This window comes from Hirundo rustica, chromosome 3, assembly GCF_015227805.2.
Source record: "Hirundo rustica isolate bHirRus1 chromosome 3, bHirRus1.pri.v3, whole genome shotgun sequence".
In the NCBI taxonomy this organism is placed as follows: domain Eukaryota; kingdom Metazoa; phylum Chordata; class Aves; order Passeriformes; family Hirundinidae; genus Hirundo; species Hirundo rustica.
Window position 1 is genome coordinate 83,271,168 of NC_053452.1, and position 27,896 is coordinate 83,299,063.

The following is a 27,896-nucleotide window of genomic DNA, read 5'->3' on the forward strand; positions in this document are numbered from 1 at the left end:
ATGGACCCATTTTCATCTGCTGTCTCCCAACAGCCTGTAAACTGAGCAACTTAGATCTAGTCAGATCCCTATTATTTTACAGTTCACACCACCAGAATGCTCCCACAGGCACAAATTTCCTAATGCCTCATTTTATTTTTATAAAACTAATTAAGATGTTGAAGTGAAGTAAATTGGGGTTTTCAGTTTTTTTAGCCATAAGCCTTACAATTCTCCACATGACATCTGTATGAGTTATCAGCTGTAGATGTACCAGCTGCATAAACCTAAACAAAATAGCCTGAAAATTTCAAGCCAAAAAAACCTAGCATTTTCTCCTGCCCAATTTATTCGATTCAGGCCTATAAACTGAAACAAGAGCATTAGTTTTATTTCAAATCCTATTAAATTACGCCTTGTTGTTTAAGATGGATGCTCAGAGCATCTGTCAGAACAGAAGCCAGCTGATTATTCCCCAAGAAAACCACAGGACCTTTGTCTCTGTCTACAACTGGATCTGTGCCGCAGAAGTGCGTCAGCCTCACAAAAAATCCCGCCTGCAACTCTCATCTGTGCTTACCCAGAGCCCTAAAAGCTCCCAGCATTTGGCCACAGGAAACATGGAGCAAAGGCAACACGGCACAAAGAGCAGTGTCAGCCCTCGCTCCCTCTTTAGCCTGTCCTGTCAAGAGCCCAGTGGAGAAAAATACATCCTCGTTCGACAAACTACGGAGGTGGAAAACACTTTTTGTAAAGTATCTTGCTGCTTCCAAGATCTTTCTGCTTCTTGAGTCTGATGCAACGGAAAGGAACCTGAAAAAAACAATCCCATTGTCAGAGGTACCATGTTCAGAAAAAACTTGGTTTGTGGCTATTCATACACTGCTTTGGGAAAGCGTTTGTAGTCTTACATGACAGACTGCTCCAGCATCAAAATATTTTGGGTAAAAATAGACACTGTAAAGCACACCTTCAAAACATATATCCACTGTGAAGTTTCAGAGGGAAGTCTTTATGTAATATGATCCTAATCTATCCTTAAAATGCAGCGAGAAAACTGATGGAGTTAATGATCTGCTATTATAGTCCAATGTCTGCATCCCCTATTTTTAGCAGGGTAATTCTTTTCTGAACATCATTTATCTGGGTTTTGTTTTATTGTTAATCTATATTCCTATTCTCAAAACTTAGGGAAAAAATCCTCAGAGACAACTCAATTTTATCCTTGTATTCAGAGCTGGTATCTTTATTAGGATTCAAAAGCAACAGAAATAGGCTGTCCATTGTGATACATAAAACATGCTAAAATGAGCTAATCACTTAATCAGTAACCCGATTTATAAAGGATGTCTATTGCAACTAAAGTATTCTGTCTTTCTGTCCTAGTTTTCATTTCTTTATACTGATTTGCAACAGGTAACAGGAGGATACATTTTCAGACTGCTTAGGAGAAATATTTCAAAGACATACTCAGGCCAGTCCAGGTGGGACCACTGGGATTATCTGTTCTAACTTTTAGCATCCATGAATTAATTCCTCTTACAAGTAAAGGGTTTCTTCTGACTTCTTTTCCCCTCTAAGCTCCATTCCTGAACTGATAATAACAGAGAGCTGGTCTTTGCAAATTGTTCCCACAATTAATTGACTGTCTTTACTTGAAATATTTGCTTGTTTCTGTTCAGAATCCACCTTACTTCAGCCACCTCACTTTTCACATCTTTGCCCAGACTAAAAACTGTTCTGTTCTAAGATCTCTGTTTCCCACACAACTAATATCAGATCTCCCAGCTAAGCTGAACAGTGATCTCCAGTAGCAAGAGAAATCCTATTGCTATTTAGTAGCAGAATGAGAAAATGAGGATGCTACCATCATAAATCATGTCCTGGTTGGAGCAGAAGTTTAGAAAAATCAGATTACATCCTCTATCTAAAGTTCCCTGGAAGCTTCTCATCACTTCGAGCAAGTGACAGTTTCCTTCCTTTTGCCCTGCCCATGCTTCCTGAACCCATTTTCAGAAGTTCTCCTGTCCTAGAAAGGCTTCCTCACTGAGAGCTGCTGAACCAGAGGAGATAGTCTGTGGTCTCTTCATTATTAAAAGTCAGCTGCATTTCATACTATTTCTATACTATTTTAACCAAGATATTCAAAACCTTGCAAAAATCTCAGTAATCCAGATTTATCTAACTCAGATAGCATAAACAAACATTACTTACACTCTATGCAAGATGACTCAAGTCACAATATTAATAGGAACTGTGCCATGATTAAAAAGAATTTCTCTGCCTTTTATCATTAGCCCAGTTAATATAAATGGGACAGAGCAGACACATTCTCAGTTTCAAATTTCTTCAGAGTATCAATAGGAGGAATGTTGCTGAATGTCTGGTGCTCACAAAGTGGATGTGGAAGGTTGGTCTTCTGCTGTAGACTCTACCCCCCACCTTCCAGAGATAAGGCACTCCCTGGGCTTCTGTGCTCCTGCCTGCAAGTGGAGGGAATGACAGCAGGTACCACTCTTTGCACTGGCTGGCAACTGAGATGTGCAGCACTGACTGTTCTACAGTCTCATCCTCTTGGAACTGAAGGAACTGAAAGCCCAGCCTGAACTGTCCACTCATTCCAGACAGATCTCATGAACAAATAGCCATATTTCTAACACAAAAGCCCACCCCCAAAAATATTCAGAACACCCATGGTGGGTGAGAACAAAGCCTTATGAGGTTATCTTCTAAGCTGGTTTGTCAGACCACGAGCACATTTTAGAAGCCGGACATTTAAAAAACAAAAATTGAATGCATTTCTAAGTTCATCTCAAATACTTGTTTCACAGCCTGGCACGCCTGTGCCTCTAAAGATGGAGAAGGTCCTGCTAATTTTCTTCCTTCTTTTTAATCTGGTTACTCTTTCCACACACCTGCCCTCACTCTAGAAATGCATCCGCCACATTATCCACCCACTGACTCAGCCAAAAACTGAATGTATTACATTTGGCAGGGGCACCTTTATGGTGCAGTTTGATGATACAACTCAGCAGATCTCACTGCTGGCTGTCACTGAGTTGACACAATGTTCTTCCCTCCTGCCAAGCTCCTGCAGCTTTCCTCACACAAGCATAATGCAGGAACCAGGGGAACAAGGGAAGGAGCATCAATAATGTCAGCACCACAATCTTATCAGTTTACATCAGGAACAAAACTGCATCCTAAAAAAATGGCTCAGCAGTGGCTAAAGCATGACCAGCTACAGGTATTTGAAATATGAACTGCATAAGCAGCATTTGTGTTACATAAACACAAGCTCATCTCACCCCCACAACTGAAAATATTATATGTGAGCCTCTGCCTTTGCAAGTCATGCAAACATAACCAAAGGGACTCTTGCAGTGTAAAATGCAGATGTAATATAGCTACTGCAGAGGATTACTTATCTTCACTCCTCACACAGAGGTGGCTTAACATATACCCACAGATAATAAGGAATTACTATGTCTAACAAACAGATACAAGCCCTAAACACATTTAAGGAACAGAATTTTAAACTGTGTTAACACATTCTCTTCTGTTTCCACGATGTTTCTGCTCTCATAGAGAAGCAATAAAAAACTATCCCATGCATTCACAAGCTTGAAATGCAAATCCTCGTGGTCCTGTTACATTTGAGACCAGTAGTGACAGAGATTTTCTGCTAAATTTCTCTTTCCTATGCCTGACTTAGAAAAAGAGAGCATAACTGACCCCTGGCATTTTTTATTGCAGTGAAATGACAGCACTGAGACAGAACTTCACAAAGGATGATATAATTAATTCATTGCTCTTGGCACAGGAAAATACAACTCAGCCATGTACATATGAAAAAAGGATGAGAAGCTGTGATGAAGAGAAGTTTAATAGAGGAGAAAAAATTTAAATAAAAATAAATAAAAATCAGCATTGCATAACTGTTTCTGAAAGTAAAGTGAGTGGCTCTCCACTGTAGCAAATACCTCATTGCATCTGACAGAAGGACAACACTGTCTTCTCATAACAGGCTTCCAAATTGCTAAAAGCACCTGAATGCTTCATCCTCCAAAAAAGAAACGTTTCAATATTCTAAAAAATAACCACAGAACTCTTCAACCTGAAGAGAAACAGAACAGTTTGTGAACAGTGGCCACATGCAGCCAGCACTGCCCAGGTCTCCTGCTAGCAGCAACCTTCCGCTTGCACACAGAGACATAATTAAGGACACACAATATGAAACACCATTAAACTGAGAGGGCAATCTGTTCAGCTTTATGCAAAATCAGTCTGCAGGTCTCTGGGAGCTGCTGAGATACTGCTTAGCCAAGGACTCTGCACACCTTTGCCTCTCGGCAATGTTTGTAGGGTAACTTTGAAAAGAATCCAGTATTTAAGAAATGCAATTAAAATTTGAGACCGGTTTGATTTTTAAGAGATTCTTAATCACAAGCAGTCAGCGAAGGAAAACATTTTCTATAAAGCTACAAAGACAGTTAAACTGCTCCATGTCCAATGCCTGCTAGCTTCATATTTTCCTAGCCAGACGTTGCACTCTGATAAATGTATTTAAATCTATTTCTGTGTGCACATATATCTATCACAAGGTGAGGGGGCAAGTCCATTATTTAAGGCAGTTTCCTGAAATCATTGCTTTCTGTGCAAGTAACAGAGTAACATTCTGAAATACAAAGGATTCCTTAGCAAGTATAAATACAACTACCACTGCTAAAACCAAGAGATGACGGGAGTTCGCTCACCAGTTTATTAGGTATGGTTTCAATAAGCACAAATGGAAAAGGAGAGACAAAAATGGAAGCAACAGAAAAAGAGAGAAGACCAAGAAAGGGAAAAAGTCAACGTCCTACAGAAAAATCACCTAGACAATGCCCCGCAGGGTGCTTTTGAGATGTGTGCAGCTGAAAAAGCCTCTGAAGTCATCCCCAAGTCTACTTCTTTTGAATTCTTCTGTGTTTTGGAAAACAAGACTTGTCACCGATGTACACAAATAAAGTCAGTGATTCTATAATTCTCTTCTCACTGTAGAAACAATGTGTTCTTACAGTGTTGAAAATCCGTTTACACAGGAGTCTCTGATGGAGTGTAGGAAAACAGATGCTATGAACCCCAAATTATGGCTCACTGCTTCCTCATCAAAAGAATAAGAATGCCATTGATGCTGGATCCACCTCCCAATAAATGCTGTGCATTTTTTTTTCTACTGCATCAACATGAAACTAAAAAATACAGCATTGCTGTGGAAATAAAAAATAGCTAAAATAAAGTGAAACTTTGTATACTGCAAAGCAGGAATTGAACCAGAACCTGGAATTCTCACTGAGGGTACAGGCAGCTCCAAATTGGTGAGACACACTAAGCAAAAGGACTCCATGCAGACTGAGTAACATAGCCAGAAGATTCCCTGCCCAGCCTGGCAAGCAGCAGGTGACTGCCAGATTAAAGGTCAGGATGCAAAGCTGGTTGTTCTAGTAGGGGAGCTTGCAAAGCCTGCTGCCAGTTAGATTATAACCTACAGGAAGAACCTATGGAATTACACTATCCTGAAAACATTTCTATTTGACAAAATGCATGCTTGAAATGGTATTTTTGCTACAGATACAGAATCTTTCCTAGTCGTAGGTATTTTCTTGTGAGGACACTGGGAGAGCATGTTGGTTCTTCAACGGTTCTTTATCTCTAACTAAAACAGAGGGCAGACTACCAGAGCTTTGCCCATAACTTCATCTAATTTTAAAAATGCCTCCGCCAACAGTGAGCCAAAAAGTCAAAATTTTTAGAATTATGAGTTAGGACCTTTTTTTTCCTTTTAAACAAAGTTGAGGATTGTAGTTGCTAGCACAAGAGATGCGAGAAACTTTGACCAGCTTGGAAGATCTCAGGGATTCGTAGAGCGTATCCTCAGCTATCAAGAACTTCTGATGGAACCATCCTGCAGGGCTAGACTATTGCTTCAAAAGGCTAACAATTGAAATCTTAGCTGGCAGCTAACTTCTTTCAATAGATAGATGTTTTTGTTTGCAATTTACCATATGTTTCAGTAGTTCAAGGGAGTGGTTAAAGTGTTATTTTCATGTATTTTCCCAGCAGAAACCTTTTAAAGATGCCAGAGAATAATTTAAATCTCCTGCTTGGCATTCTGCATTTAACTCCTCCTTGTACTACTCCCTTTCATCAAAATGGCATATTTATAGCAAGTATTTTGCATCATGAAAGAAATCCTTTCAACAAGCAGCATATATCTTCTTTTTCAAAAGACATATACATAAATACAAGTATGATAACTGCAACCCTTATCATTTCAATTACTTTTCAGTACCTACTAACTAAATGCAAGTTGTTCTTTGATCTCCATGCTATATTACATTTATTCATGTTTATTTCTTCTGATTTCTCCAAGTTATTTGATTCTGAGGAATATCCTTTGCTCCCCAGCAAACTTCCAGTTCAGCAAGGCAGATGAGAACTGTCACGTCTAAACTATTGGAAATTCAGTCCTGCATAGATGAACAAAAGTTGATCTTTCAGCCTCACAACTGTGCAGAGTAAGCAGAAGAGATAGTTTGTGCATAGGAGTCCAAAACTGCTACAGCCAAAAATCTACAGGGATTTAGGGATGTTTCTTTGTCGTGTGCATCAGCTTGCTTGGTAGAATTATGATTTTGGGAAGTAAAACACGATTAATCCATTTTGTTCCTGTATTTTCCTAAAGCATTAAATATTTGGTAATTGATTAAATTTTACTGAAATAGCACCAAAGAGAGCAGCCTTCTAAGCCGGTTTTGGAAAGTAAGCAAATGCTCTGATACTAAGCAGTGTGCCCGGGCAGCCAAGAGGGCAACCCGCATCCTTGGGTTCACCAGGCACGGCGTCACCAGCCAGTCCAGAGGGGCGATTATTCCGCTGCATTCCGCCTTGGTGCTGCCTCACCGCGAGTGCCGTGAGCAGTTCTGGGCCTGGCAGTTTGGGAAGGATGTGCAGGTCCTTGAATGCATCCAGAGGAAGGCAACAAAGCTGGAGGTGGAGCTGGAAGGAATGTCCTGTAAGGAGCACCTGAGGGCCCTGGGCTTGTCTAATGTGGAGAAAGGGAGGCTGAGAGGAGACTTCATAACTTCCCACAGTCTGCTGAGGAGGGGAAGTGGAATGGGAGGTGCTGATCTCTTCTCACTGGTATCCAGTGATGGGATGTGTAATACCTTACTCAGGGGAAGTTCAGACTTTTCATAAGAAAGCCTTTCTTCACAGGTACTCAAACACTGGAACAGGCTTCCTAGCTTGTCATTGTTTAAGACACAATTAGACAATGCCATTAATAACATGCTTTAATTAACTTCTGGTGAGCCCTGATGTGGTCAAGCAGTTGGATTAGACGATCACTGTAGGTTACTTTCATCTCTGAAATACTCCATTCTACTCTAAATTCTGTGAAGAAAAGAGTTTAAAAACAAAAAATCCCCCTAACAAGAGATTCACATGTATTTCCTATTATGTAACATGTTTACCACCTGAACTTTTAAGATGAAAACACAGAATTTATTCCTTTTTTGGTGATGAGGTGAGTCAGCAGAACACAGAAAGTGTTTGAACTAGTTCTCTGTATTTATCAGTCACATTGTTTTGTCACAATGAATAAAGCATTCCTAGCTGTATTTTCTGTATTTATTGCAAATGAGATATAAATTTTCAGCTCTAAAAAAAATAGGCCACCTTTCCTCCTTCTCATTAGCTTTAAGTAGCAAAACCCGGTGGCATAGGAGTATTTATCTATCAGAATAGATAAAAACACCTAGCAGTCCAGGAGACGTAACAAGCAGTTAGCCTTGTTTCATCTGGGTGGGGCCTTAGTTCTGTCAGCTCAAGATACAAGTTCCTCTGGCCATCTCCTGCCATAACCATGAGCTGCATCCTCTGTGTTTTGTCACTCAGGGCCCATAGCCCAACACCCAGGTACCCCCAACTGCGGCTCCAGCTACTTGCGAAACAAGAGCCAGTGGAAGCAGAAGGTGGATCCATAAGATGCCACAAGCAGCAGTCTCCTGACAGCAAGGCAGAAGGTTTAAAGCACATTCAGGCAAGCTTGAGGACTGCAATACTCTCTAGCCCAGCAGTGGCACGCTGGGTTTAATGCAGAATCTGCATTAAACATAATTTAATGCTGTTCCTACATAAACACAAAGTCACAGCCATATCACTCCCACACAGGTACTAATCCTCCTCCATGAATTTGGAGGAATAAGTCCCCTTGACCACTTAGAAAAAACATCCAGCCTTTCCTCAGGAGGGACTATGCTTGCATTTGCTTGTTTTCTCACCGTAAAGGAGCAGAGATACTATCATTCCAACACGCCCCCAGAGTTTCAAATACAAGTTTGTGAAATAAAGTTGTTGATTCTTTCGCTATTTTCTACTGGCAGTTACTATCCACACAGCACAGATGTGTCGTTCTGCCAGCCACAGATGTACACACCCCTGACAACGCACTTCAAAATAACAGCAGTGCAAGTCATCCAGAATTCGTTGTGCTAAGTTTTTGCAGATATTTACAGGTTTTCTCAGCACTACATGAAACTACAACAGAAAAATGTGCTGGTGACTCAAGACAAATGTCATATTTCAGATAAATCTGGACTATGTTACTGCAGCATTTTCTCACGTTTTTGTAAGGCTAGAAGGATGGATTTTCTAAACAAGGGCTGACTGCCACTGCTATTATTCATATCAGTAACAAAATTATCTTTGATTCAACTGAGCAGAACAAGGTTTCTAACCCTATTAATAAATGTCAACATTATTTCTCTTTCAACAAATGCAACTATATCTATGTAGCTTGTGTGTGTTTTGCAGCTCTGTATCTGTAAATTCTCTTTTCTTTTATACTTCTACAGACCCATTTCTTAGTGACAAGGTGCATCCCCAAACACAGCGGCCATCTAATTATTATCCCATAAACTGCAGGCACATCTCCTGTAAGGTCAACAGGAGTCACCTCCACATAGCCAAAGGAATTGCTGAATAAACACCCTGACTTTCAGATCTCCCTGGGGCCTCACGCTGGGAACCTTTACTAGAAAACAGACCTTGCTGCAGGCAAGCCAGTTTGATTAGCAGGAAGGGACTGCTTGCACATCAGGGCCTTCATAGCAGCTGTCTTCTTTGATCAAAGACTAGTTTTGTATCTCCTTTCTAACTAATTTTAGTTTCCTTGCTGGTTCCTACTGAAGAATGTGATGCTATCTACAGCCTTCAAATGCCACTCCTGCCTCTGTATCTACATAAACCTATCAGATCACTCAATTAGAGATGTTTCAGAAAGACTATCTGACCTTAGGAGATGCAGATCCTGATCAAAGGTTTAATGCATAGTTGAATTGCATTTCTTGAGATGGGACAGGGATGATAATTTCACTAACCCTGCAGCAATTTAATGGCAGGTTTCAGTTGCTGATGCTCTACTGTTCATCAGATCAAAGGAAGCCTCCTTTCAAATGAAGGCACACAAAAATTCACTTGATTTCCTCTGAAAAACACAGATTAAGAAACCAGTCTTTGATTCATAATGTTACTATTAAATTGTTCCAAATAATCCCTCAAAGGTTTTAATATCACAGATAATACCCAATATCATCCTCTGCAGCATATGGAAAGCCAGGAAACAAAACAAACTTGTGAAAGCTTTAATAGAATTTCCACTGTTAAATTCTGATGAATTTTTTTCTGAGTCACTTTCTCTTGCTTCAAGTGAGACCTATCCAGTCAATTCAGAGGACCTGTGCTGCATGGACTGGTGAAAAGCACCACAAAACCCGTATCTCCCACCATATGAAGGTAAACAATATTCTGCCCTTTTGTAACTGCACAAAAAAAATCCAAAGCCAATGCAAGAGCATGTTAGCATGTGTGAATGGAACATACCCAGTCATGCTTTGATTTGCATTTAATATGAAGCACAAGTTCATGGTTTCAGGCCTCTTCTCACAAACAAAAGCTCTGCGGGTAATCCCGATGGCAGAGTTTGTGACCGAACAATCCCATGAAACGGGACGTTCGGAAAGCCAGAAAGTGTGGATGTTCAGGGCTTTGCCTGAAGCTATCATCACCCCTCTGGCAGTGGCACAGTAGACATGGCCTGGTGCTGCAGACACTCGGCTCCATGGGGCAACGAATCACCCACCCACCTGAGCACCCACGAAGGCAGATGCTCACAGCTGGCATGGAGGAGGCCAGGACACAGCCAGGTGTTCTGTCCTGGAGTTCTGCAACAGCCAGAAGAGCAACTTTGAAGCTATCAACACCAGAGTCTTCAAATGCCCTGTCAGAGCTGCCAGATAAAAATCTTTGTAACATTGTTTACACTGATGTTACCTTTTTCCTAGGTTGGAACTATTTTATTCCACTGTATGTCCCCATCAGCCAGCACAATCATATTGGTGGATAACCTACGTTGGTATAACTATTCCAATATTCTGCAAAACAACTCATTAGCTGAAGTAAGGTACATAAACAAAGCTTTTAAGTACAGGCAAGACACATGGAATAACACAGAATAATAGAGATAGGTGAGCAAGCACCAGGATTTCAGCACTCTAGCTTACACCGAAGATAGACATCCACAGCTGCAATAAAGGACCAGGCATTTTTGACACGGCCCCAACAGGTGCTGACATATCTTGAGCATCCTAAAGGCACCAGGACTTTATTTCTCTTCTGGGAATGCTAAAATCAGCAGTTTATTTTTACTGAGGGATAATTAGCATTATTAGTGATTCAAAGGTTCAAGTATGTATACATAAACATACATATATATATCCATATCCACATATATATGTGGATATTTGTATCTCTCCATGTGTGCTTGCAAAAGTGCATACCTACATATGCATATTCAAACAAAATGCAAGTTGATGCATATGCAAATGTCACTCCCAGTCATTAACTTCTGCAAGTTTATTCCTTGCAGTAAAATGACAAACACCTTGTGTTTTCCCATTTTGTCTTAGTAGGAATGATGCGGATCTGTTATCCAGGGACAGAACAGCAAAACCAACAATAACAAATTTTGGAACTCTCAACTGTGAAGATAAGGTCTGTCCTACCCAAGGCAGATGGGCAGCAATAGAAGGGCATACTGTCACTGATGATTCACTTGATTCCCTGAACAACCTGCATCTCCTAAGAACTTCTCTTCAGAAATCAGCTAGCAAGACAGTTACCCCCTTTTCTTTGTACCAAATTCAATTACAGTGAAGTACAATATTAAATCTAGACTAAGTAACCTTGTTTACTGATGTAAATCAAATTGATTTTCCCTTCCCCCACTAATGAGATAGAAATAACTTGTTTTGAGTAGGTTCCTCATCACTGTAGCTCTTATGACCACAAAAGGGCCCACATTCTTTAGAGTCAGCTTCTTCAGAATGGTGATAAATATCTTACAGTAAAGTAGCACACCTGAATGGAAGGACTGCCACAGTTTTGAACTGAAGAATTAAAATATTTCACCCCAAAATACTTCACAGATGGAGCTCTAGAGCCCACACAAGACAATGTTCTTAAAAAAGGAAGTTTTGTGTCCATGTTCTCTTGCAATACGACAAACTATGTTAAATTGATTGCCTGTACGTTTGTATCTCATTCACTGCTTCTGCTCAGTCCCCAACAACTCTGAGTCATTCCTCAGAGGAATGAAAGATCAAGTCATCCTCTGCACATGGGACACACTGAAATCTGATGTTTTCAGAAATGACAGGCAACAGTGACTTAGGTCTCTGAATTGAATCCATTTGCCCATCCAACAAGTGCCAACTAAACAACCCACTAACCCCAGGAGAGAAGATTATAGAAAGCAATATCTCAGCTACTGAGGAATTCAGAAGCTCTTCTGAGCTTTGGCAGCTATCTGCAGACCAATTTCATTGATAGTCACCGGTAAGAAACACCACCACTGCCTCTACATTTCTCCTCACCTTGCCAAGGAAGAAAATTTGCCAACTTAAGGCACTTTTGCAATGTTAGCTATCTTCTGTAAAACTTATTTTAAAATTAAGCTGTTAAAAAACACTGACATACTTGAACACAGTCATGCTTTTTTTGATACAGTAGACATCAACTAGGAATAGATTCCATAGAGTAGTGCCCTTCTGTGTTCATTATTCTTCCTAGCAAGTTTCCACACTGCAGGGAAAACAAAGATTGCAGCATTTCCTTTTGGGCAGACTCCCTGAGGAGGCCAACACCTGAGGCTGCAGGTGGGGAAGCTGTTACCCTTGGAGTACTTGCTAGTAAAGAGATACACTCTGGGTTACCAGCTCACTTACAATTCTCTTATCTCCAAGTTGTACTCAGATTGATAAACACAAAAGTGATACTGATTTTATACAATGAAGAACTTCCTTAAATGCTGTTTTGCACAACTCTCAATTTATGAACATTACTGAGTAATTTGTACTGATAAATTGCACGCAATTTAGCATGCAAAAAAGTTAGCTTTTACTTCAATATTCTTTTTCAATTATTATAATCAAATTCAGTTATATGCAACATCCAGAAATCCCTGGCACTATGACCAGAGTCAGGAAAAAGAACTTCTAGACTTTAACAATATGGGTGGAAGATTAAGGAGAACAGGTCACCATCAGTGAAATATGTCCATTTCAGGACTTGCACGTTGATACTGCCATACTCTATAGAAAAACAAAGGGGAAAAGTCTTCATAACCTCAGTCGGAACAATATCTCCTTTGAAGTTTTATTACAGCTAATTAGAACCAAAGGTTGGTAACCAACCTTCTGCACATGACACTGTGTAGTCCAAAGCATGTTCTTTAAAGCAGCATTATTTCTGACATGATCCGTCTGCCAAGAAGAAGTGTAAATATTTGAAAAGCACTCGAGCATGCAAGAATGGTGCAACAGTTAGGTACTAAATACCATACACAAGTTCAACCTGCATCCTTGTGACTGGAGTTCACACTCAACTCCTTCCTGAACACATTCCTTAAGCAATCTGAACTGCTGTTCACAGGCTCGCAGTTCTCTCCATCACAAGGCAGGAGAATGGAACTAGAGTTTAGACTTATTTGGAATACAGACCTGAAACCTAGATGTACAGACAGTGAGTCCTTAAGGTGAAAACCAGCTAAAGCTTTCAACACTGACTTCCCTGCCTCACAGAATTCACAGTCATGAGTGAACCTCGCAGGCTCTCTCTGCCACAACCTTGCAAAATAGGACTGACAGAAGCCAGCATAGATGAATATGAGTCACATGACCTGATGATAAGAAACTTGAGGAAGAATGAAGGAACTAATTTTGTTCATCAAAGGGACTAGTTCCAGAAAGTTCCCAGAGCTCTCCTATGCACCTAATATAATTCCTAATGTCCAAGATGTGGATACACATGATGTGTCCAGTGACTGAACAAGGATCCAGCTTTTTTCTTCCAATATCCTGTGCTCTGTAGTTGCACAGCCAAAAGCACCACCACCTCGAACAGGTGAAATGACACAGTGTGATGTTCATGTGGGGTTCATGAATCAGGCTTTGAGGATCCAATCCAACAGGCTGAGGATTCAATCCTCAGCACGCTGACAGATGTAGACAATACTGTAGTTAAGCACTTAAAATACTGCTACTTCCTATGTAAATATTGCAGGATCACTTCCAGCTGTAAAGATTATTGTCTCATTTCTGAAAAGCTAGCTTACCTGCTTGCTCTGATCTTATTTTATAAAATATATTAAAAAATAATAATATTTATAATTTACAAAGCTTTTATTTTTTTTTTTAGTTGAACTTGCATAAATCACATGCAGCATTGTAAAGCTGTAAATCCTTCCAAATGGCCACCATAACTAACACTGTTTTCTCAAAAGGCACTTGTATCACTCAACCAAATCACTTTCAGTTTTGGCTGTTGTGCTTTTGGGGTGCAGAGAGGCAAAAAAAAAAAAAAAAAAAAAAAAAAGTTAAGATGGTGGATATTCTAGAAGTGACATATTCTAAGTCAACTCCAACAAGAAGCACAATCTTTCTGAGAAGTGCTAGGAGAAAGGTTGAGTTACAATGAATTTTTACAAATAAGGGTGGAGTTGAAATTCATCATCCATCGGAAACCAGCTTAGCCTTAAGAATGCTAGCGCCGTATTTGTCTCCATTAGATTACCCAACAACACGTTTGTTTGTGAACCAAACAAACATGACTATAATTATTGTGACATTCCAATGTTTTATAATGTGATTTAAAGTCATTCCAGGAAACAAAAAATCCAACTCATTTGACCTCCATAATACGCTTAATCAAAAGGAAAGCTTTAGTCTCATAAAACCAATATTTGCTATAGAAACAATTTAACTATAACTGCACCTATCTTATCAAGCTTCCTAGTAAAAAAAATCCATAATCCTCTTCAGTTACAAGAGTCAAAGTCCAAGTTTTGGTCATTTAAAAAAGTCTATTCTTTTCAGGTTGTTGCTGTTCCTCCCCCAAACTCTCCTGTCCTCCCAAACAAGTTCTCCTGAAGACTGTGGCAGAGCAGCACTTATCTGTGCACTAAAAGGAATTAATTTCAGGGACCTGTTTTTCTCATCTTATGAGAATACAAAAATTACAATGGGAAAGTGTTTCACATATCTCACTAGTCAGAGTAGATTGTACCTGCTTGCCATTATTTCACTATTTCCCCTATATTATCTGTTCAGCTCAAGAGATGAAGTTTCAATAAATTAATACCACAAAGGAGAAAGTACAAGTGCGGCAGTTGTTTGAAGGTTCTCCATTATTTAACAGCTCTTCAATGATATTCCCCTTACCTGATCTTCAGTCCTCTAACTGCAAGACTGAAGTCCTCTCTGGTTTGGCTTTTCTAGACAGCTATAGGAATTCCAAACTTAAAGTTACTTAGCTCATACTATCAGCTTCCTGACAAAGATAAAGCTGCTTTAAAATACTGAAAACCATTTAACTATGAGTCCATATGTAGTACAGTAGCACAAGTGTAAATTTTTATTGATAGACTGGAGAAAGTGAAACAGATAAAACTACAGTCACCTTGGAATTATTTGGTGAAAAACATGGGCATAAACTATTTCCTTAAAACAGTGAAGAACTGCTGAGGGAGAAAAGTAAAGGCTACTTTTAAAGTAACATTTCTCTTAGACACAAAAGAACATTGATTGCCCTTATCAGGGAGGAGTAGCAAAGCCTGCCTCCCCAGCCCTACAAAGAAGTGCTTGGAATTCGAGACACAGCTTACCAACACAAGTAGAAATTCAGGTCAGAAGGAGCAGGAGACAGTAAGACTTGTAGGAACATGCCTGTCTGCCTATCCAGAGGTTTCACATTGCAATTCAATTGAATCTGCCTAATGCATGCTTAAAACAACAGGAGGTGATTTAGAAGTGTACCCGCACGCACAATGCCTCCCTCCTCCCTTCCCACAAGGTCTCAGAAATGTCTGTACAGCGTCCCTACAGGCTAAACCCACGGTCCAGCTTCCCTAAACGCTGAAGATCAATGTTTCCACTCAAGCAACAACTACATTTGGGGATCTGTGGGTTATTTTAAGTTCATGAAGCATTTATAGTCACAAGTTTTATTAAACAAACAAAAAGAAACTACAGCAATTAACCTCTTGGGGGTCTAAGAACTTTCAGATGAACGGAAGGTGCTGCAGAGAGAATTCCTAAAGCAAATGATGGGAAAATTCACATTATTCTTGGCTCCTTCTCATTTGCTTCGATTACTTCCATTTCTCATTCTTTGGAATGACTCTCAAAATATTTTATGCACTAGACCCGTAGAATTATGTGTGACAATTACATATTTTTATCTTGTTTAGCACAAAACAAATTACACCAAGTATCGAGATCAATAAACTGCTCTAGTAGTTTCTAGATGAAGTTGTATTTATGCAAACTGAAGCCTATTCTGAGTATACAATCATTGTATTTCTCAGGAATGTTTCAGCCAAATGCCTATCATTTGACCTGGGTATTCGGAAGATTTCAAAAGGAGACATATACAAAGAGTTTAGCTCATTATATTTTCCAAAACAAAAGCTTACTCTAGAGACTACATGAACTTTCCATTTTAAAATAGAGTAATTTAACACAGTATGTCTAGAGAGATTGGAAAAATAATTATGTCACAATGACACTGCCTTTTTTTTTTTTTTTTTTTTTTTTTTTTTTTTTTTGTCAGTCAGCATTAAATATAGAAGTTTCTGGTCAATTACAGCAGGTCAGGTACTAATCTGAGAAATATCCACTCTTCCAAGCAGCTAGCCTACAATTTGACTCAAGTTGACTTACAGGTAGAAATTAAACTGTGTATTCTGACACCATTTTTAGCAGAAGACAGAGTAGGATCTTTATGGGGCACTCCTTTTTCTCAAAGGGGAAATAATTCTGTCTCGTGAATTGCACAGGATCCCAAAAAATAGCTGATATAGTGCTGAAGGCTGGAGGAGATGACAATTGTATGGCTCAAACATTTTTTCTTTCCTTTCACTAATGTTTAGTTCCAGAAGGATGACAATAAGTTTAAAACTTCCCTTAAAACTGTTTAGAGATGTGAAATACAGTAACCACCCTCTTCTTCAGATACAGATTCCCACATAACTAGCTAATAATAGTGTCTTCTTTGTCATTTCACTCCACCTTAGCCTGGATCTAAGGACACCCCCTGCAAAGCCTACAGAAAAAAGAAAAGCCTCTGTGATACAACACTGAGAAGAGCAAGAACCCAGCCCACAATTAAAGTTCTTTAATGCTGTGATAACACAGATGAAAAAAAAAAAACCTGTCAGGAAAGAGATGTCACAGCTCTGGCCCTTTATAACAGCACCTTCGATCACTGAATCATCTGTTCTGCTCTAGTTAGGCTGCACTCAGATGTACTGCTAACTAGATGAAGAAAGTTGACTATCACCAGCATGCAAACTGTTACCCATATCCTTCTTGTTGTCCAGCCCAGAAAAAAAGTCAGCAAGAGAAGTGATGTACAATTTAAATTGCTTGTCAAACTTAGACTTGGTTGACTGGGTTAACAGATAGTTATGAGGATTATATTGCTCTGCTAACTGCATAGGTACCTTGCAGGCAGACAGGGTAAGGAGTGAGCCGAATCAAAAACTACTAGCGGTAACCTCCTTGCAGACTGGAGATGGGGGTGAGTGAAGTATGTGGCCCTTTTCTACCCCTCCAACAAAAACAAAATACAAAACCATGTATACTGCTCAGCTCCTGGGGCATGAAACAGAAACTAAAACCAGCAATGCTACACTACCACAGCGTGAACCAACTGTCCATGCAGGGAAGATGATGTTCCTCTTATGCATGCTTAATGGATTACAGAGTTCTGAAGATGCTGTGTTTACTCAGTTGGCTACTGAAATGGATAATTAGTTTTTATTAGCTGTAATGCAGTCACTAAGTATTTTGAACATTTCATGCCAAAACATATCAGAACACATATCTGTCATCATGTTACTGAACTGAAAACTAGATCCATACAATAAAAAGCTGAAGGAACTGAATACATAATAAAACTTCAGATAAGAACGGGCTACGTCCTTCTGCAACACAGAAAGTGCTGCTGCCCTCACTGCCAAAGCATAAAGAATATCAATTATATCTAAATTCTTTTAATGTTTCTTTTTAAAGAACGAATTCAGTAGGGCGTTTATGCCCAGATTTTCTTAAGAGAAAGCTGTCACTTTATATGAAAGTGTGGAAATTCGTAGGTCACACGCATAATTAATTTAACAAGAGAATGATGTACAAGCTTCAATTAAACAAAGAATGCAGTGATTCCCTTCAAAAGCGAGTCTGAGAAGAGCTGTACCTATTCCAGAGTATTCCTTAATGCAGAGAGGTGCTGTTGGCCTGAAGCCTGTCCCCAGCTCTCCTTGTATTTATCTGTCCACCCTCCCGTGGGTGGCAGGCACCGAGGCACCGCACCTGCCCGGGCTCGGCTCTCCCCCGCACCGCGGCGCTGATCGCCTCCCAACAGGGAAAGTTTAGCCTCACTTAAAGACCTCTAAGACCCTTTAAACATACCCAAGACTCGTCCCCTACAAAGGTTTCGGAGTGCTTGGTTAGCCAAAGGCAATTTACCAACTCGTTAAGCTCCGACAGCCTTGCGGAGGAGAGTTATCTTTCCCGCCCCCGTCGCACACGCAACCGCGGCAAATTCAGCCCCGCGTCCCGGGGCAGCCCACGGACGGCCTCGGGTCCGTGCCGGCGTGCGGGGACAAGGCTCGGAGCCCAGGGCAGGCTGGGCAGCGCGGGGAGGACGAGCTGCCAGCCCCGCGCAGTCCCCGGCCCCGCAGGCTGAGCCCTGCCCGCGGCGGCCGCGCTCCTCTCCCTGCTCCCCGCCGCTCGCCCGCACTCACCGCCACCGAGCCCGAGGAGGAGGCGACGAAGACGCGGATCACCATCTTCACCTCATGAGCCGCGGCGACAGGAGCGGTCGGGACGGGGCAGCGAGGCTGCGAGGAGCCGCTCCCCCGCACGGGACTGGGACGGGGCCGGGGCCGCCCAGCTCCACCCCGCCACCGCCCCCGAGCGTGGCACCGCCCGCAGCACCCCCTGCCCTGCCCTGCCCGGCGCTGCGAGCGCAGCCCCTCTCGGGCGAGCCGGCTCCCGCTCCCGGCTGGCAGGAGGCAGCGATAGCGGCGAGAGGCGGGCGTGTGCGGGCGGCGCGCAGGGACCGACGGGCGCTGTAGTCCTCCCCGGGCGGGGACAGCCGTAGCAGGGAGCCAGGAGAGAGCCGGGAAGGAGCCTGCCCGCCCCCAGCTGCCGGGGAGACGGAGGCGTGCGGCGGCCTGCCCGCCCCAGCTGCCGTGCCCCAGCGCCGGGGGCTGCCCGCTGCCACCGTGCCCCTGGGAGAGGCTGCGAGGGGCTTGTGCCGCCCTCCAGGTGCGCTGCCCGCAGGTCGACGTGAACAACGCCTGAAATTGCTCCCCCCCGCCACGAGGGCTGCTCCTCGTCCCCCTACCCCATGCGGAGCCACCAGATCTGATCCGCTGCGTCGGGTCTGGCCCCTTAGTCGCCGCTTACTGCGGCAAAGCGGTGGAAAATGAGCCGTTCTGGACAGGCATTCCTGTCAAGGCAAGCAACAGGGACAAAGCAGGAGAGATAGGGCACTAGGTGAGAGAGCTGTCCTACGCCATACATCCCAAAGGAGTTAAACAGCGCTGCCCATTTTCACTCCCTGGTATGGAGGTACAATTCCCAATACTGTCAGCTGTGGAGCAGATGTTATTAATCATCGGGATAAGCAGATAACCCCAAATAACCCTTCATCGGTCGGTTCATCTGCAAGTGACCAAGGGGAATTCAGTCCTCATCAGCTTTCGGGTCTGTGAGGACGCAGCCTGCCTTTAAATAAAGTCAAACACCACACAGCTGACAACCTTATACATGTTCCTACAGTCGTAACCCTCATCCTCTTCCCCACACGCAGCCAGATGGTTGCTCATTCTCTCTGACTAAATTTCCCCTTCACATCGTTTCACCCCAATGATGAAGTGTGCTGTGTCATCCTCCCTCACACACCTTTGCATTGCCACTGCCCTCAGTGAATTTCCACTGTTCAGACTAAGCACAGACCTTGACTTGCTGCTAAATATATCCTTAAAGCTTGCTATACATTTTAATATTGATTATTTATTTTGAAATCCTGAATTTATTGAGGAAGGTGCCTAGAAAGAAGTAAAACTCTCAGTTCTCTCTCAGAGTTTCATTTATATTGTGGGAGCCATTGGAAAGCTTTCTACCAATTTCACTGTCCTCTGGACTGGAGCTTAATATCACGAATATAAAGTCCTAAAATTTTGCAGAGATATATGTATTACTTTGCTTTCCTGAGAGTGCTTGTTGGCAGGAAAAAATAAAAAAAAAAAAGAGTCAACTTTATTGGAGTGCACTTAGGTACAAAGGTTAAGATTTTCTGGCTTCAGTGCTCCTGTCTTCGCTTGAGCATAACTTTTGCTATGGGAACCACAAACTGGGGAATGACAAGTGTTTGTCATTTAATTGCTGCTGGATGACCAAGGAAAGCAGCAAAGGAGACAAACTTGTTTTTATGTTGGTTTGTAAGGCAACAACAAGCAACTTGTTAAAATTCTGTGATAGGTGAGTAATTATAGGAATTTGTTGGAGAATTCCCATTACCTGACCCAGTGAATTTTCTTCATGCTGCAGGATTATTTCTAACAACAATTTTTCCTGCATTTCTCAAAGTATTCTTTAAAAGATGGAGGTGCTTGCTTCCTACTTGTTTCTCTGTTTACTCACTACTAGAAAATATTGAGTTTAATATTCTCTTTTGGCCATGCTCTCATTTTATGAAACTAAAATCAGGGCAACTCACTGCAGCTGGTTGTACTTTCACAGCTCTAATATTCACTCACAGCTCTAATACATAGCTTTATACTATAATATTAATAACTCCTGCTTGCTAATATATTTCATAAGTACTGCAAAGCAGAAAAAACATAGCAAGACTGATTCTGAAGGATGCTGGACATATTTATTTCTCACTAAATAGAAGAAGAGAATGCTCCTACGTCTCAGAGACAGCCTTGACACATAACCAATAACCCAGAGAGGGCACGTGGCAATGGCATTATATGAAAAAGCATGACTGTAAATAAGAAAATTAAGAATTCTAATAGGACTGTAAAAACTGTAACTAAGGTATTTTTTCATTTGTTTCCTCTTCCTATAAGAATCCTGCATTTTGTTAGGTCCAAAAGCCATAGATACAATCTCCTTTCCCATGTGGAAAACAACTTTCATTTCAGTTCATTTGAAAGTTTTTATAAGGTGCATAAATTCCCAAAAGCTATGGGGAAAAAATGACAGACAAGACACTGCACATTTTTCTTCTTTATTGTTTTTAGAGTCTCCCTTTTGTTCCTGCAGCCCTTGGATTGGTAGGTTCCTATGGCTGGAACTTCAAAACAGAGTCTGAGCAGCTACATTCATGGCCACAGTCGATAGACTCAAATTGAGCCAAAGTCATGACCAGTCTGGTCTTCGTGACCAGAGCTCATAAAGGTCTTCCCTCTATTACACTCGGCACAGCTTTAGCCAAAGCGTCAGCATCTTTATTCCACACATATTTAGAGAAACCACCAAAGAGTAAGGGGCTCCCTGCCCACATTCAACTTGATAATGAATGCAACAATTTAATTAAAGCATGTTTTCAAATGCTTTTTAGAATTGATTTTGAAAAATCTCAGCCTGTATTTCAATGGATTCTCTTGTAAACCTCAAATTTTTAAAGTATATTTATAATATTTTGAGCTAAAAATTTTGCACCTAGAACTTTTTGGTGTCAACTTTGTTGCAACATGGCAATTGAAAAATCCAGACAGCTTTCTCATGTCTCCCTTTTGCCAGTCTTTCCATACACATAATGAAGCTAGTTCATTCATTCATGAAGCTGAAGATTTTAAAGCTTGTAGAGCATTGTCCTACTTTATGTGGCTCCTAAGCAGAGAATTGTTCCTCTGTGGAGTGTAAAACCTATTGGACATCAGCCTGTGATATTTTGCATTTTCACGTGGTGTAAAGGTTAAAACTGGATATCACCCTTTGTCCTGCAGCTGCTGCTGGTAAATGTCCTGAGGCCACGCCTTTAACTCCCTTTCTATTGTACAGTTCTGGAGGCTTGAAGACAAAATGGTATGAACTTTTAGTTAAGTAGAAGAAAAGCAATAAATTAAAAACATTGCTAAAATGATTTATGAGCAGTTTCCTATGTTTACAGAAGGTACAGAAAGACTGGAGTAGACAATGTGAATTTAGAGGGGCAGGGGTAGTTTCGAATGATTTTGTGGTAAGAATGATTCATTGTTATGCCAGATCTTCATGGAAGATTAAACAGAACTTTACTGCTGCTAAGGTAACAAAGTACACACAAACCCAAGGTTCATGAGTATGTGGAAACAGAAGCATAAAAGTACAACTTTGCACAAAGAACATTCTAGTTATGATAAAAGATGACTGTATAGTAAGATGCAACAGGCACCTTTATAGGATAAAAATACAGGAGAAACGGATTATTATGTTCAGGGTTGAAAAAATTGTTCAGGTGGCTTTATTTCCACCTGAAAGAAGCAGTCTGTCTGAGGCATTTTAGAAGTTTTCTGGTCTGTGGGTTGTTAGTACCAATCAATTATTTCTCTGGGTTCTGTGAAACATTGCTAAGAAACAGTGAAATCCCAGACTCTGCAACAGTCCACATACTTTACATTTCTAAAGAGGTCTTTATCACTTTAAAAAAATTTCAAGTACCAAAACATGTTGAAAATTACAGATTTAGAATGCCATTAAATGCTCTGACAGTTCAGATCAGTCATTTTTTGTAGAAATGTCACTGTCATGATAGGGAGCAGAAAATGAAGTTAAAGGGTAGAGAAGACACAGTGCTCCAACTTCAACAGAGCTACAGAGTATCATCAGTGCTCTTGCTCTGCAGAACACCAGAGAAAGGTAACTTAAAGGCTCTAAACCTTACAAAATGGCTAAGATAATGTAATGTAAGTACAGGACTGTTTCACTTGTTGAGTAATGTCACTGATAGCTGTCTTGGCCAGACACAGCTTGAAAGCACATGAGATGATGCTGCTTAGAGCCCAACTCTCCACATACATCCTAGAAGCCATTGTATTTTTATGGTATTTTATTCACAGAAATAACCTCCAGGGCACATTTTCTCCATTGTGCTTAAATGCCTGCAGCTGTGGGCTGTGCATATTCTTATGAATCCTCCTCTACATGTACAACAGGTCAAGCAGCTCCTAGTCAACGTTACTCTATCCTTTGCAAAAAATTTTGGGATGTCTTATTAATCATTGAGGTTTCTCAATAACAAACTCAGTTCCATCCAAGACTCTGTTCTTCCAGGTTTAAATTCAGAGCATTTCTCAGTTTTCCCCACAGTTTTTAGAGATAACATCCCAAGATAGAGCTCTTTCTCTTCTGACTTGAATTACTTTGAAGCTACAACAAAGCCCATGGGTTAAAGCAGGCTCTTGGGAAGAGACAGAGCTGGAACAATTTTGAGAAATCTTTTGATTCTTGCATTTACAAATTTGTGGCATGTTGAGGAGAGCAGAGAGGTATAGCTATTCTTCATTTCAGAATTATTTCTGTACCATCTCTTTATAACTGACAGAAAAAAAATAGACACAAACAAGCAAACAAAAATTTTTAAAAATCCCAGAGGTCTTAAGTAAACCTTCCTTCATGCCATTTGAATCTAAATGTACTTAGATAATTACAAAGCTGTATGAGTCCTTTCTTCTCAGTAGCTGCTCTTTAGTTGAAGTCACAATCTGCTGCTTTTCAGTTGCTTTGATTCCTTCCATGAATTCCCAGTACTAAGGACCTTTGAAAAGAAAAACAGTTTCCTGTGAATTTCCACATCTGATATAGGTCAGTCATCTGACTCGCTCAGTCAACTGAACCTGGAGATTAAAACACCTTTCATGTTCTATATAATTCAGTCATCATTCCTTAAACTTCCAGCTACACTGTGTAAGAAGTTCTAGAGTTCATTTTCTACTTGTGCTTTCAACAATCCAGTTACTGAAGGCAGCAGCTCTGACTGAGGAGCAGGAATTCAGGCAGGTTTCAGTCAGTGTCAAGCCTTCAAGCCTTCTACTCTGTGTACACTCTTAGCACAAGATACTGCAAGCAAATCAGGCCCAACAATGTCAAGTCCAGTAGGTTTGCATCCGTATTTCTGCTGATTTGAACAACCTTAGTAATCTACACTACTGCAGAGGGATGAGGGATGAAAGCTCCCACAAATCTCATTTCCCCATCTGCAGTTCCAATGAAACCTAAATTAGCAAGCACTCAAAGATGTGAAGTGCACTCAAAGAGCTGACATGGAGCTGTATATTCCTGCCAGCCCTTTCCGGGAGGGACCTTCTGCCAAGCCCTTGGAAAAACAATCTACCACATTCATTTTGGCTTTTTTTTCAGCTGGTTTCCCATATCTGTTCAGTTCCACTCTGACAAGGCACTTTAGCAGACTAATTTCTTGCAGGATACAGAATTGGGTCGGCAATAATATTTACATATGCTAGGACAAAAAGAGAGTAATCTTGCAGAGAATAAGGAGCAGTTGAGTACATGAATTCTGGCAACTTTCCTAAAGTGTATGCACTAAATGAACTAAGAATAGTTATTATTTTTATAGTTTGTAGGATTTTTTTTGCATGTTTCACAGAACAAAGAGGTGGGGAAACATCTCAAACATGGAAAGCTGATGTAAATTTGAGGATAAGGATTATATGTGCTCTGCATGTCAAGCGTGAGTTCAAGCCCACAGATGGAGGCCACTCTCCCTCTGAGGGGACACAAGACTGTACTTGGTCACAAGTTTGAGACAATCTTTAGGAACTCTCAGAAAAAAAATTTTGGCCCACCTTTAATCCTCACCTCAGAGGCCAAAGGTGTCCCCACGTGCAGCACGGGTGGCCCAATAGTGGTCTGCTGGCCCCTGCCCTGTCTCAGGTGTAGCCCATCTCTCTGCAGAAGGTGACACAGAGCTGACAGAGCCCTTCCTCACAGGCAGGAGGCACAAGAAACAGGAATTTAACTCCATAGAAGCAGTGCAGACAACTGCAGCTCACCTGCTGGCATTCTTCTGGACCAGAGGAGTGATTCCCTGACATTCAACATTGTTGGCTTCTCGGGCAGGGGCCAAGGAGGATGAAAGAATGGAGAAATCACATGGGTCCTGTTTTCCAATTTGGAGAGGGGATTATCAAGTGGGAGCCGAAGCTGGTAGAGGGAGAAGGCAGAAAAGGAAAGAGTGGCAGCAGTAATTAGGCCTGTGCTGCAGACAGGCTGTATTGAACTACATGGGAAGTGATTGCAATGTCATAGGCTGTTTGAACCAAGATGACCCTTTAGTGCCTGGACAGCAGCTGAAGACGTGGATTCAGAGCAGGAGCACACAGAACGGAAACAAGGTGCCTGGCCTGGCACCATCAGGTTAGCGTAGATACAACCCGTGCAACCAATACACTGAACAAAGGAACATGTAGGAGGCAATGTAAACCGAACAAAAAGACAGCCAAATAAAGGAGAAACCGCACAGTGTGTCAGGTGATGGATAGAGAAATCATTCATGTCCTTCCATGCATTGCCTTACAAGTCTCAACTCAAACTGTTTTGAACTGAACATGGACCTGCCTGTCAAAGCAGATATACATTTTGTATTCTTTGGTAGTGTAACCCTGCAAAATTCGCTAACATTTGTTTATTCTTTTTAGATTTGTAGAATAAAGTTTGTTACATTTTGCATTTCCATGTCCTGTGTTCTGCACAATGTTTTCCCTGATCAAATCATTGGTGCAGCTGCCACTCTGTCTCAGAGCTACCACAGATTTATTTTCCTCTGCTATAAAGGTACTGGGGAGGTAGCAGTTGGAAAGCGGTATTTTCCATAGAAGGTTAATTAACCTGCAGCTGTTGTTCAGTTGTAAAATGTAAAGTGGTGGAAATGCTAAGTGGAATTTTTAGCACTTCCCAAAAGTCAGCTACAAAACTCAGTACTGCTACCCCTGGCCACATTTGATCTTATCATCTCTTCTTTGCAGAAAAAGAATGACATTCTTAGCATGCATGTTTTTCCTCTAGAACTGCTGGTTGACACAATAATTATGTATGACTTTTGTCAGTGAAGGCTCGGCTTAGGCCAGCTTCCAGACTAGTCAGAGCATGAATTGGATGGTAAGAACAAAAAGCTAATAAAACCCCATTTGTTTGTTTGTTTGTTTTTAATTTACTAGAAAAGGATCATGAAAGACACACAACTCGTCTTCATAGGAAATCTGCAAAACAAGCATGGCTTGATCAAAACAAGAAACTATGAGAGGTTAGCAAAATTAATCTTGCTGCAAGAAATATTATTTTGTCAATTCATCAAAACCATCTTCTCAAGATATATATACTTTCTATTTCACTAAGCAACAGACATCATATCGCCAGCAGGATCGAGTCTGCTGCTCCGCTAATGGCATGGCAAGGGTAAGCATGTCAAAGCTGCCATTGATTTTTTTCTAAATGCAGCTAGACTGAACTAAAATTACTTTCAGAATAACAGATATAAAATAACTAATGAAGGTATGGCCAAGCAACTATGCTGCTACACTTATTTTGATAGCATACCTGTCTCAGACAGAACCTATTTTAGTCATGGTCAGCATAGGCTGCTCTTAGATAACTCCTGAAAAAGAAGCTACAGTATTTTAAAAACCTTACTTGTCTAAATTTACTTATTTGTATACAGGAAGTTGTCTTTTGACCACAATTTCTCTACAAATGGACAAATATGATATAAGAGCTCTATCAAATCCTAAGTGGGTGAATATTTGTGATGTCTATTTTAACATGTAAACCCCCTCCACCCCCCAAGCAGGCCTATTTAAAACAACAGGAGATAACTTTGACTCAGTACTAACTTTTTAATGATGATAACTAAAGTTTAGGAAAGTCTGAGGAATATTAAACTCAACACGATAGTGTCATAATCAGATGCAGTATTTTTCAATGGAGTCTAGATCGTGGGACAACAACAGACCCATTCTCAGAGTTTTTGGACTACATAATAGGCTGCACTGGAGGCCAGCGTGAGGGGTTCCTCCTCACATCATCAGCAGTTCAAAGACTGTCAAGGGTTCAGCAAAGACTTCATGGGAGGCTTGACAGAAGGGAAAAATGTTGTTTCATATACTCACAGAGCCAGTTCAAATCTTTCATTTCAAATCACTAGAGTCACTAGAGCCTGCAGCTGCAGTCCTTATTCCCATTGAGTAAACCCCACTCAGACAAGCAGCATTCAGTGAAATAAATGGGACTACCTGCGTGAAAGACATATACCCCACAAGATGGGTTGCAGATTCAGGCTGGGAGACAACTGTGAATCATCATGAAAGCAAGAGCAGAATTCTTTTTAGAATATGACTGGCAAGGGCCTTACAAACCTTCTATTGCATGACCCAGTGGTGAGACAGGGGCCTATAGGGGCCTAGAGAAATCTGGCTTGGTTCTGATTTTAGCAGCCAACCTAGCTGCAGCAGGCAGAAAATCAGAGAATCATATGCATCTTGCACATCTTCTTGAAAGCAACTTCTAAGAGAGTCTCTCCTGCAATATTTCTTTTAGGATCTTTCAATTTAGTCACTTTCTGTGATGTAACCATTAAGCATGATAAGCAGTAAATAAGTGTTAAGCACGGTCTTCATACCTACAGACATCTCCATCTTACTCATATTCAGCTTTATCTGTGGTATCTTCATGCTGTCTCCATGTTGCTGCCACCCCCAAGGCTGGGGTGCATTACCTCTTAGTCTTGAATTGCATCTGGTTCAACACAGATGTTGAACCAATGAGAATGATTTTTTTTTTTGGACTAGGATATAATGAAGATCATGGCTGAAGATGCAGTTTCTCTCACAGGCTGGAATTCATGCATTAAGAATAGACCCCTAAAGTATTCAGAGCAAATTTCTCATGAGACTGATCAAAAACAGTGCTGTGAGCTTCCCCAGGAACTAAGAGCTATTTATATTTCTTGGTACAAGTTACACTAACAAATAAAACCAAGTAAACTGGGTTATAATATTTCTCCTATGTCTGGAACTTGCTGAATTCCAACACAGATATGAATCTTTGTCAGTGAAGCAAATATTTTTTTGTCTGTCACATGGAAATTCATGTCTTGCTTTAATATGGGAAAGGAAAGACCATTTACAAATGGGTTTAGTCCCATAGAGATGGTTCTTGCACAGAAGCATCTCTCTTACCTACAGAATATTAGTATGGACTTATTAAATTCAAGTTACATCCACCTACAAAATATATTTTATGGTA

General features: G+C 41.0%; 1 protein-coding gene across 3 annotated transcripts in view; it reads right to left on the reverse strand.

Moving 5' to 3' along the window:
* SH3BGRL2 (SH3 domain binding glutamate rich protein like 2) overlaps positions 1-18,546 on the reverse strand; it is a 38,368-nt gene extending 19,822 nt beyond the window's left edge. For all 3 annotated transcript variants that reach the window (XM_040060177.2, XM_040060178.2, XM_040060179.1), the window contains exon 1: positions 18,386-18,546. In XM_040060177.2, the coding sequence (XP_039916111.1) occupies positions 18,386-18,430 (45 nt within the window). In that variant the 5' untranslated portion in view covers positions 18,431-18,546. The remainder of the gene's footprint in view (positions 1-18,385) is intronic.
* Between the last annotated feature and the right edge of the window lie 9,350 nt (positions 18,547-27,896).